General features: G+C 44.2%; 1 protein-coding gene and 1 non-coding gene across 4 annotated transcripts in view; both read left to right on the top strand.

The window, feature by feature from the left end:
* Positions 1–12,150, top strand: part of LOC128660494 (uncharacterized) — a 143,053-nt gene that overhangs the window by 85,653 nt on the left and 45,250 nt on the right. For all 3 annotated transcript variants that reach the window (XM_053714381.1, XM_053714382.1, XM_053714383.1), the window contains one exon: positions 8,090–8,216. In XM_053714381.1, the coding sequence (XP_053570356.1) occupies positions 8,090–8,216 (127 nt within the window). The remainder of the gene's footprint in view (positions 1–8,089; positions 8,217–12,150) is intronic.
* LOC128661860 (U5 spliceosomal RNA) lies at positions 9,318–9,431 on the top strand. The gene has a single exon (XR_008402641.1). It is a non-coding gene; the product is annotated as a U5 spliceosomal RNA (small nuclear RNA).

The raw sequence follows: 12,150 nt of genomic DNA, 5'->3' as shown, positions 1-12,150 counted from the left end.
CCTAAAGGAGTCCTCTGGCATCTAGGACCACTATAGAGAGTTTTTTTCCTGCAAAAATCGTGTTTAAGGGCAGGTAGGAGCCACAGCAGAGCTGTGGCAGTGTGTTTGAATGTTTTACGGTTTTACAGTTTTTCTAATACGGGTTGGGGCCTAAGGGGTTAATCATCCATTTGCAAGTGGGTGCAATGCTGCTTTAGTCTCTTATACACACTGTAAAAAATTTCGTAGAGTTTACTACTTAACACTGTTTTGCAGTTTATGTGGTAGTTTTTTTCTCTTAAAGGCACAGTACCGTTTTTGTTTAATTGCTTTTTCACATTTATTAAAGTGTTTTCCAAGCTTGCTGGTCTCATTACTAGTCTGTTAAACATGTCTGACATAGAGGAAACTCCTTGTTCATTATGTTAGAAGCCATTGTGGAACCCCCTCTTAGAATGTGTACCAAATGCACTGACCTTTCTATAAGTTATAAAGACCATATTATGGGTTTTAAATATTTATCACCAATGGGTTTCTCAGACTGACAAAAGGGAGGTTAAACCACCTAGCTCTCCCAATGTGTCAGAACCTATATCTCCCGCGCAAGTGACGCCAAGTACATCTGGCGCGTCCAATGCGTTTACCTTACAAGACATGGCGGCAGTTATGAATCATACCCTCACAGAGGTATTGTCCAAACTGCCAGGGTTACAAGGAAAGCGAGACAGCTCTGGGGCTAGAACAAATACAGATTTTTCTGACGCTTTAGTAGCTATGTCTGATATATCCTCACAATGTACAGAAGCCGAAGCAGGAAAGCTTCTATCTGTGGGTGACATTTCTGATTCAGGGAAGGCGTTACTTCAGTCTGACTCTGAAATGACAGCATTTAAATTTAAGTTTGAACACCTCCGCTTGTTGCTCAGGGAGGTTTTAGCGACTGGATGACTGACACCATTGTAGTCCCAGAGAAATTGTGTAAAATGGACAAATACTTTGCAGTGCCGGTTTACACTGATGTTTTTCCAATCCCTAAGAGGTTTTCAGAAATTATTACGAAGGAATGGGATAGACCAGGTGTACCGTTCTCTCCCCCTCCTGCTTTTATAAAGATGTTTCACATAGATGCCGCTACACAGGACTCGTGGCAGACAGTCCCTAAGGTGGAGGGAGCAGTCTCTACCCTAGCTAAGCGTACAACTATCCCCGTCGAGGACAGTTGTGCTTTCCTAGATCCAATGGATAAAAAATTAAAGGGTTTCCTTAAGAAAATCTTTATACAACAAGGTTTTATTCTCCAGCCTCTTGCATGCATTGCCCCAGTCACTGCTGCAGCGGCTTTCTGGTTCGAGTCTCTTGAAGAGGCTCTACAGGTGGAGACCCCGTTGGATGATTTCCTAGACAGGCTTAAAGCTCTTAAGTTAGCCAATTCATTTATTTCTGACGCCGTTTTTCATTTAACAAAGCTAACGGCTAAGAATTCAGGTTTTGCCATTCAGGCGCGTAGGGCGCTATGACTTAAATCCTGGTCAGTTGACGTTACTTCAAAGTCTAAGCTTCTCAACATCCCCTTCAAAGGGCAGACCCTATTCGGGCCTGGACTGAAGGAGATCATTTCTGATATTACTGGAGGAAAAGGCCACGCCCTTCCCCAGGATAGGTCCAACAAATTAAGGACCAAACAGACTAATTTTCGTTCCTTTCGAAACATCAAGAGTGGCGCAGCTTCAACTTCCTCTACTGCAAAACAAGAAGGAAATTTTGCCCAGTCCAAGCCAGTCTGGAGACCTAACCAGGCTTGGAACAAGGGAAAGCAGGCCAAAAAACCTGCTGCTGCCTATAAGACAGCATGAAGGAGTAGCCCCCGATCTGGGACCGGATCTAGTAGGGGGCAGACTTTCTCTCTTCGCCCAGGCTTGGGCAAGAGACTTCCAGTATCCCTGGTCTCTGGAGCTTGTTTCCCAGGGATATCTTCTGGATTTCAAAGCCTCATCTCCAAAGGGGAGATTTCATCTCTCACAATTATCTGCAAACCAGATAGAGAGGCATTCTTACATTGCGTTCAAGACCTTCTGGTTATGGGAGTGATCCACCCAGTTCCAAGGGAGGAACAGGGGCAAGGATTCTATTCAAATCTGTTTATAGTTCCAAAAAGAGGGAACTTTCAGACCAATCTTTGATCTCAAGATCCTAAACAAATTTCTCAGGGTCCCATCCTTCAAGATGGAGACTATTCGAACCATCCTACCTATGATCCAGGAGGGTCACAATATATGACTACCGTGGACTTAAAGGATGCTTATTTCCACATTCCGATACACAGAGATCATCATCGGTTTCTCAGGTTTGCCTTCCTAGACAGGCATTACCAGTTTGTGGCTCTTCCCTTCGGGTTAGCCACGGCACCAAGAATCTTTATGAAGGTTCTAGGGTCCCTACTGGCGGTTCTAAGGCCACGAGGCATAGCGGTGGCTCCTTACCTAGACGACATTCTGATACAGGCGTCGACTTTTCAAATCGCCAAGTCCCATACGGACATTGTTCTGGCATTCCTGAGGTCTCATGGGTGGAAGGTGAACGAAGAAAAGGGTTCTCTTCCCCTCTCACAAGTTTCCTTCCTAGGTAGAAATGAAGATTTTTCTGACAGAGGTCAGGTTGTCAAAGCTTCTAACTTCCTGCCGTGCTCTTTATTCCATTTCTCAGCCGTCAGTGGCTCAGTGTATGGAGGTAATCGGCTTAATGGTAGCGGCAATGGACATAGTTCCTTTTGCCCGCCTACATCTCAGACCACTGCAGCTTTGCATGCTCAATCAGTGGAATGGGGATTACACAGATTTGTCCCCTCTGCTAAATCTGGATCAAGAGACCAGGGATTCTCTGGTGGCTATCTCGGGTCCATCTGTCCAGGGGAATGAGCTTCCGCAGGCCAGAATGGACTATAGTGACAGATGCCAGTTTTCTGGCCTGGGGCGTAGTCTGGAACTCCCTGAAGGCTCAGGGTTCGTGGACTCAGGAGGAAGCCCTCCTTCCGATAAACATTCTGGAACTAAGAGCGATATTCAATGCTCTTCAGGCTTGGCCTCAGCTAGCTGCGGTCAGGTTCATCAGATTTCAGTCGGACAACAACACGACTGTAGCCTATTTTAACCATCAGGGGGGTGCAAAGAGCCCCCTGGCAATGTTGGAGGTTTCAAAGATAATTCTTAGGGCAGAGGTTCACTCTTGCCATCTCTCAGCTATCCATATCCCAGGAGTAGAGAACTGGGAGGCGGATTTCCTAAGTCGGCAGACTTTTCATCCGGGGGAGTGGGAGCTCCATCCGGAGGTATTTGCCCAGTTGATTCAACTATGGGGCAAACCAGAACTGGATCTCATGGCGTCTCATCAGAACGCCAAGCTTGCTCGTTACGGGTTCAGGGATTCCAAGGCAACGCTGATAGATGCTCTAGCAGCGCCCTGGTTGTTCAGCCTGGCTTATGTGTTTCCACCGTTTCCTCTGCTCCCTCGTCTGATTGCCAAGATCAAGCAGGAGAGAGCTTCAGTGATTTTGATAGCTCCTGCGTGGCCACGCAGGACTTGGTATGCAGATCTGGTGGACATGTCATCCTTTCCACCATGGACTCTGCCGCTGAGGCAGGACCTTCTACTTCAAGGTCCTTTCAAACATCCAAATCTAATTTCTCTGCGTCTGACTGCTTGGAGATTGAACGCTTGATTCTATCAAAGCGTGTTTTTTTTCTGAGTTGGTCATTGATACCTTTAATTCAGGCTCGAAAGCCTGTCACCAGGAAAATCTATCATAAGATATGGTGTAAATATCTTCATTAGTGTGAATCCAAGGTTTACTCATGGAGTAAGGTCAGGATTCCTAGGATATTATCCTTTCTCCAAGAGGGATTGGAGAAAGGATTGTCTGCTAGTTCCTTAAAGGGACAGATTTCTGCTCTGTCTATTCTTTTGCACAAACGTCTGGCTGAGGTTCCAGACGTTCAGGCATTTTGTCAGGCTTTATTTAGAATTAAGCCTGTGTTTAAACCTGTTGCCCCGCCATGGAGTTTAAATTTAGTTCTTCAAGGGGTTCCGTTTGAACCTTTGCATTCCATAGATATTAAACTTTTATCTTGGAAAGTTCTGTTTCTAGTAGCTATCTCCTCGGCTCGAAGAGTTTCGGAGTTATCTGCTTTACAGTGTGATTCCCTTTATCTGATTTTCCATGCACATAAGGTAGTTTTGCGTACCAAACTTGGGTTTCTTCCTAAGGTAGTATCTAATAAGAACATCAATCAGGAGATTGTTGTTCCTTCATTATGTCCTAATCCTTCCTCAAAGAAGGAATGTCTTTTTTACACAATCTTGATGTGGTTCGTGCTTTAAAGTTTTATTTACAAGCTACGAAGGATTGTCGTCAAACATCTTTGTTTGTTGTCTACTCTGGACAGAGGAGAGGCCAAAAGGCTTCGGCAACTTCTCTTTCTTTTTGGCTAAGAAGCATAATCCGCTTAGCTTATGAGACTGCTGGCCAGCAGCCTCCTGAAAGAATTACAGCTCATTCCACTAGAGTGGTGGCTTCCACATGGGCTTTTAAAAATGAGCCCTCTGTTGAACAGATTTGTGCAAAAGAAGGGGGAGGGGGGAAATGTCTTATTTTCCACTTGCAGTTGGCTTTCCAGCTACCTTTTCAACAGAGCCAAACAGAGCTTTTAAGTAAGTTTTATATTGGATTTTTATATCGGTATCTGTGCATCTTATTCTTTATAGTAGTGTCTATTACATGCAGTTATATGAAAATGAGTGTATACTGTCCCTTTAACACAGTTATAAAGCTTAAGAAGGGGAGACAAGCCTGCTAAGGCTCTTAGTCCCTCTGAGCTGTCTACCTCTCAGGAGTCAGCGTCCCGTTAGATTACTACCCTTGCTGCATTATCCACTCCACATGCAGTTCCCCCGTAACACATCTAATCCTCCATCCGGAGGGGGCCTTCTTCCTGCAGACCTAGCTCTCCAGACCCGGAGTCATCTAAATATTTATCGGATTTAGCTATTATGTCCCAGTTATCCGATGACTTAACCTCTGTAGCTTCAGAGTGTGAACTTTTTGGGTCCTTGGCGTCTAAGCCTCCTGCTGCGGAGGAACTGTCCTTAAGATTTAAAATTGAGCACTTGTGTTTTTTATTGAAGGTGGTTCTGTCTACGTTAGAGGTTCCAGAGGCCGCACTGCCTGAAGAGCCTATGATACCTAAATTAGACAGAGTTTACGAAGACAGGAAAGTTCCTTTTGACTTTCCTGTGCCGGTTAAGATGACGAACATTAAGAACGAATGGGAAATAATTTGTTCTTTTCCTCCTCGTCCCGCTGGGCGCTCTAGTCGAAGTCTTGGTCTGCGGATATGACTTAGTCCAGACTCTTTTCTATTCCCTTCAAGGGAAAGATTTTATTTGGTCCAGGCCTGGATTACATTATTTCTATGTTTACCGTAGACAAGGGTGCTTTCCTACAGCAAGATGAGAACAAGTCTAAGGGACGACGATCTTCTAATTTTCTTTCGTTTCTTTCTGACAAATCCCAACAACAATCCCCCTCCAAGCCAGAGCAACCCAAGAGTACTTGGAAGGTAGCTCAGTCCTGGAATAAATCCAAGCAGAATAAGAAGCCCGCCGAGAATAAATCGGCATGAAGGGTCAACTTTTTTCAAACGCTTGGTCGTGCAGGATCAGTGGGTCATGGAGGTGGTGTCTCAGGGATACAAGAGAGGCTTCAAATCTCATCTGCCAAGGGGCAGGTTCCTTCTCTCGAATCTGTTTACCAGAAAAGAGGGATGCCTTTCTAGGGTGCGTTCGGGATCTATCCTCAGGAGATGTGTTCCCAGTGCCTATAGAAGAAAGAGGTTGGGGGTTTTATTCAAACCTTTTTGGCCTTGAAGGCATGGCCGCTTCTGGGTTAGTCCCAATTTATCAGATTCCACTCAGACAATATAACTTCGGTAGCTTACATCAACCATCAGGGGGGAACGAGAAGTTCCTTGGCGATGAAGGAAGTATCTCAGATTCTGGAGTAGGCGGGAGCACAAAGCTATTTGCTGTCAGTGATCCACATTCTGGGTGTGGACAACTGAGAGGCAGATTTTCTCAGCAGGCAATCCTGCAGCAAGTGGGGGACGCCAGAGATGGATCTCATGGTGTCCCGTCTCAATACCAAACTACCCAGGTACAGGTCGAGGGATCCCCAAGCGGATCTAATAGATGCACTAGCAGTGCCCTTTTTCCTTTGTTACCGCTTCTTCCTTGAGTGGTGGCCCGCATGAAGCAGGAGCGGGTATCGGTAATCCTGATTGATCCATTGTGTTCGAAGGAAGCAGATCTAGTGGGGATATCCTCATCTCCTCCTTGGAAGTTACCTTGTTGCAGAGACCTGCTGATACAAGGTCCATTTGTTCATCTAAATCTTAATTCTATGAGGCTGATTGCGTGGAGATTGAATGCTTATTCTTAGCCAAGAGAGGTTTCTCTGGATACTCTTATTCAAGCTTGTAAACCAGTTACTCGTCGTATCTACCACAAGGTATGGAGGACTGGTGTGAAGTGTGTGGTTTTTCCTGGCACAGAGTTTAAGGTTGCCCGGATCTTATCTTTTTTCCAGGATGGGCTGGAGAAGGGCCTTTCTGCTCGTTCCTTTAGGGGACAGATTTCGACCCTGTTGGTTTTATTGCACTAGAGACTGGCTGATCTTCCAGACGTGCAGTCCTTTGTTAAGGCTCTGATTAGGATCAGACCTGTGTTTAGAGCTGGAGCCTAAATCTTGTTCTTCGGGTTTTGCAACAGGTTCCGTTTGAGCCTCTGCATTTTTTTTTACATTAATTTGTTATCTTGGAAGATTCTCTTTTTATTGGCTATTGCCACAGTGTTTCTGAGATCTCTGCTTTGCAATGTGAGCCCCCTTATCTGTTTTTTTTTTTTCATGCAGATAAGGCAGTTTTACGTACTAAATTAGGTTTTCTTCCTAATGTTGTGTCAGATCGCAACATCAATCAGGAGATTGTGGTTCCTTCCTTGTATCCTAATCCTTCTTCATCGAAGGAACGCTTACTTCACAATTTGGATGTGGTTCGTGCCTTGAAGTTCTATCTTCAGGCTACTAAGGAGTTTAGACAATCTTTGCTGTCTATTCAGGGAAGCGTATGGGGCAGGAGGCTACGTCGACTTCCCAATCTTTTTGGTTAAGGAATGTTATCTTCTTAGCTTACCAGACAACCGAACATCATTGTTCTGAGAGGATAACGGCTCATTCCACTAGAGCAGTGGCTTCCTCTTGGGCCTTTATAAACGAGGCCTCTATGGATCAGATTTGTAAGTCGGCTACCTGGTCCTCCTTACATATTTGTTCACAATTTTACAAGTTTGATGTTTTTGCTTCGGCTGAAGCAGCTTTCGGGAGAAACGTTTTGCAGGCTGTGGTACCCTCAGAGTAGGGTCCGCCTCTTCCTTTTTGTTCCTTCATTCAGTGTCCTCTGGAGCTTGGGTATAGTTTTCCCAACAGTAAGGAATGAAGCCATGGACTCTCCCTATCTTTGGAAGGAAAACATTTTATGCTTACCAGATAAATTCCTTTCCTTCTGGATAGGGAGAGTCCACGGCCCTGTCTGTTTTTTTTTTTTCTTGTCTATGTTCCCTATTTATTTTATTATTCGGCAGATTGACTGGGGTAATGAGGAAGTGGGAGGGCTATTTAATCCTTTGGCTGGGGTGTCTTTGCCTCCTCCTGGTGGCCAGGTGTTTTATTTCCCAATAGTAAGGAATGAAGACGTGGACTCTCCCTATCCGAAAGGAATTTATCTGTTAAGCATAAATTATATTTTTAATTCATTTAAGTTTACATTCACTTTAAGCGTTATATTCACTGAGATTAGATTTGATTAGCAAAAATAAGTAGCAATGGCACTGCAGTGCTAAAAATGCACACTGTGTATTAATTCTAACACTCCAGTTTGACAGGATATTTTTTTATATGTACAACTACTTAGGGTCCACCATTTCTTTTAAGGTAATGGATACATTGTTGTGATGGGATTAATTCTACTTTTGTGGTAATGTTTATTTTCTCTTTGAATTTCAGCTTTTTGCTAATCGAGTTGCAAAGGCTAAAGATGTGGCTCAATCAATTATGAAATCTGCTTCAAAGAAACCTGCGAAACCTACGAAACCTAAGGGTCCAATCCCACAATTAATGCAGATAAATCCAGGTAACTTTATGAAAATTAAATGGTGCATCCAAATGCCACTGGTGATTTTACGAATCTAGTAACTATGCATATAAATTAAACTTCCAATTCCACCGTTTACTATCAAAGTTTAGCTTGCTGCTTCAGAGTATTGCACAAGAAGAGCAGAATGAAGCAGCTGGTCCTATATATGTACATCTTTTATAATAGGTGGTGTCCAGTGCCTATATATGAGAGGCCACTCTTGAACATTTTTCTATGCATTAAACAGTGTTTGTGCATTTGTGTGTGTGTATGTATATAGATATAGATATCTATAATTTAGTGATGACAGAGAAGAAAAGTTGCACATATTACCTATTTTTGAAAATGCATATGGTTGGATATGGAGAACAGATCAAATAGTATGTAGTATATATATTAGTTAGCAAAATAGTCTTATGTATGTGACACTGGATTATGTATGTCGGGCCCAAGTTGCGCAGTTTGTCTATTATATTCATATTGCTTAAGTGCGTTCTTGCAGTGTTCTGTTATTTATATTTACTACATGATCCAGAGAGCCAGGGGGAAAAAAATTACAAACCGGTTCAGGAAAAACGATAGTGAAAATGCATTATTTATCTAGTATATGTTCTTTTCTGTATTTTTTAACCATTATTTAGTGGTCTCTATTTTTAAACCCTACAGCATGTTAGTGTGGCATGACAATGAATTGGAGGCCCTGATTCATTGTACTGGAGTGAGAATATTGGATTGCAGTTTACTTTAAAATACATAACTCATACAGTATATTTCTTGAATACAATGGTTACTCTAGGAAATTTAATTTCTTTATTTAGATAGTAAAACTTTATCACCCTTCTAAAGATTTTAAGACCACTTCAAAGAAGCAGCTTTCATGGGTTAAATGGGCAGTAAATGCCTTGTAATTCATTTATTTTGTGTTGCAATAGTTTGATATTAACATCCTTTTCAATAGCTAAACGCCACCCACCATTGGTGTCTTGGATGTGACTGGATTGCATCGCCTGTGTGTGCAAGGTCTACTCCGATGGCGTAACCCGGTGGTTCCTTGGGTTATTAGTTTGTCAAAACAGGTTCCGGGTCTTTTTTGTCTTATACTCCTGGTTTCTTTTCAGATTGAATAAGTCTTTTGCCTTTTACTAAAGATTTCCGTGGAGAGGAACATCCATGAGTTTTTAACAATTTTTTGAGGCTCTATTTGCAGAGCCTACAAGGTTCTGTATCCAGATCCCTTAGAACTGGTTCGGGACAGCCCAGTTTCCCGGTTCCGGGACATATTCTGTTGCTACGGGCGGATTTTTCTCTATTTTTCAGAGAATTATACTTTTCTTCTGGGCCGGCCGTAGTGGCCGGATGGTTCTTTCCTTCGGTATTTTACTTTTTGAGTCCGTCTACAGCTTTTCTCTCCATACCTGTGTGCGGGGGAGCTGTTCTGTATTGTTTTCCCTCCCTTTGGGGTTGATTTGGCATTCCACTGTATCTGCCTGGTACTCAGAGGTACTTTTCTTCCTCTGTTCAGTGGGGTTGTCCCCTCTGCCTTGCGTGCAGGATGTCAGAGTGAAGGGCTGGATTTTTTGGCATTCTATTACTGTAGTTTCAGTAGTGGGTCTTCTTTTGGGAGTGTCCTTAGCCTTCGGAAAGGGAGCTGCGACTGGGTTCTGGAATCCGAGCTCTTTTTGGGAGGCTGTATCCCTCCATTTTTCCTTCCTGATGGTCTTGGTGATCGGGGAATTATAAATTTCCTTGTTTTTGTCGGACTTTGTCAGTTGCTTTGGTGCTGGGTCCGTTGCTCGGAGCAAGGGTCAGGAATCTGTCTGCTCTTTTGCACTTTGACCGCGTATCATAGGTAGATCTTGTGAGCCGCCTTTAGGTGGGAGGCTTCGCAGGGGATCCTTCCTCAGCAGGTATTTTATCTGCTGCTTCTGAGTTCTGTTTCTGGTGGGAAGGAGTTGTTCTGCACTACTTTTGGAGTTTTTCTTTTCTGAAGACAGTCATGTGTAGTTAACTAGCTAATGTTGGCAGCTTGTGTTCGCTTAAGTCCTCTTGCAGCAGGAAGCCTATGGTTTTCAGATGATCATATCAGATGTTCTGATGCTGTTTTTCAGCAGCTCCCGGGAGCGGTTTGTCTTTTGGTTGCTCTATTTGGGGTGCGGGTTAGCACTCTGTGTATGGGAGGAGTTCTTCCTTTATCCTTAAGTTTTCAGGGTTTACTTTGGTCCCTTGGATTTTATGCAGATAGGGGTCTGGGATTTTCCTCCATTTGCTCTGCTTGGTCGGTAGGGTTCTTTTATAGGTTTTGCTATGTTTCATCCTGGTTTACTCTTGGAATTACCCTTGGCTTTTCTTTATTGCCCTAGTTCATTTTGCGTTTTGGGGGGTCCTTTCGGACTCCCTTATCTGAGTCCTTTTTTCTTCTTAAATGGAAAGAGTCCACAGCTGCATTTATTTTGTGAATTTAAGAACCTGACCACCAGGAGGATGTAGACACCCCAGCCAAAATCTTAAATACTCCTCCTACTTCCCTTCTCCCCCAGTCATTCTTTGCCTTTCGTCCCAGGAGGTTGGCAGAGAAGTGTCAGAAGTTTGTTTTGTCTCTCATGGGGGGTAGTGCTCTTTGACATGGGACAGGAGTTTTAAGTAATCCTGTCAGCCCCTCCAGTGAAGGCCTGGATGAAAGTTAGAGTCCGGAGATGCAGGGAGAGTCTTTCTGCGAAACCATCCCGACTCATATTAACAGCTCCGTAAGCATTCAGCGTTGAGTTTCGCTGCCTGCTTTCTTCTCTCAAGTCCATGGCGGAGGCGATGCTACTATCCGTCACACTTGAAGGGCTGTGTTCCTGCTCCACAGCGTAGATTCCGGTAAGATCGTTTCATTTTTATGTTTTTCATGCATTGTCCTTCAGATGTTTCCCGTGGGGTTACAAACCTTGCGGGTTTAACTATAAAAACAGGGTCTCAGTGAGGGTAATATCTCTTGAGGGGGGTTATTGAACAGGGTTTTTTTAATCATGTTTATGTGATTCAACCTGCTTATGTGTAGTGTGTTTCTGGCTCTTGGCGTGTGGAACATAACGGTTTTTGGAAGTGACGCAGCCTTTTGGTCGGTCACGCTTTTGGACTTAACAGTTCACCTTGTGACCGGGTGTGATCATGTCCTTCTGCTTTCCATTTCCGTGTTCCTGACTGTGTGGCGACTGAGAAATTCTGATATTATGGGGACAGACGTCTCTCTTTAATTCTACTACGTTTTGCTGAATGCGTACTGCCCCATATGATACTATACGGTCAGTTAGGTTCTGATTGCCGTATTAGAGTGCTCAATTCCTCTGGATCTAGGAATCTATGGGCCGCTGAGCCATCCGCCTCTGGGGCTTCTATCCCTCGAGTGGCGAGTTGCCTTCAACCTTCTCTAACTACGCATGCAGGTAACCCAGACCTTGCTTATCCTCCTTTGGAGGGTAGCTCATTTCCCCCAGGGGTTTCGGCATGTTGTTGCATGTCCATAATTTTGGCTCTAGCGAATCTACAGCTTCTGGAGAGTGTGCTCCGTTTTCCGGGGCTCTTCAGGCATTGGGCCTGTTCAGCCTTCTGGAAGAACGTCTATCCCTAAGACTTCAGGGGGACAGTCTTCGGAGTCGTCTTTCGTTCCGGCGGGGATTTGCTGCACCTTTCGGTATAGACTGGCACGCCTTCGTGCGTGTCCTATTGAGGCAAGCCTTGGCGTTGGTGGATGATCCCGTCCTGGAAGGGTCTGAGACTGCTCAGTCTTTTCCTTTTCAAGGGCCTTCAGCATTAGCTCTAAGGGGATGACATGATCTCCTTAGAGCCTTGTTGTCGAGTATCTTCCAGTTTTGAGCTTGGTAGAACAGGGTCCCTGTTGGGCTGTCTGTTTCTTTTAGGCGATATCCGCTGGGTTGCCTTATTTAGT

Source organism: Bombina bombina, chromosome 5, assembly GCF_027579735.1.
Source record: "Bombina bombina isolate aBomBom1 chromosome 5, aBomBom1.pri, whole genome shotgun sequence".
Classification (NCBI taxonomy): domain Eukaryota; kingdom Metazoa; phylum Chordata; class Amphibia; order Anura; family Bombinatoridae; genus Bombina; species Bombina bombina.
Note: the sequence above shows the minus strand (reverse complement) of the source record. Positions and strands in the feature narration are given on the sequence as shown.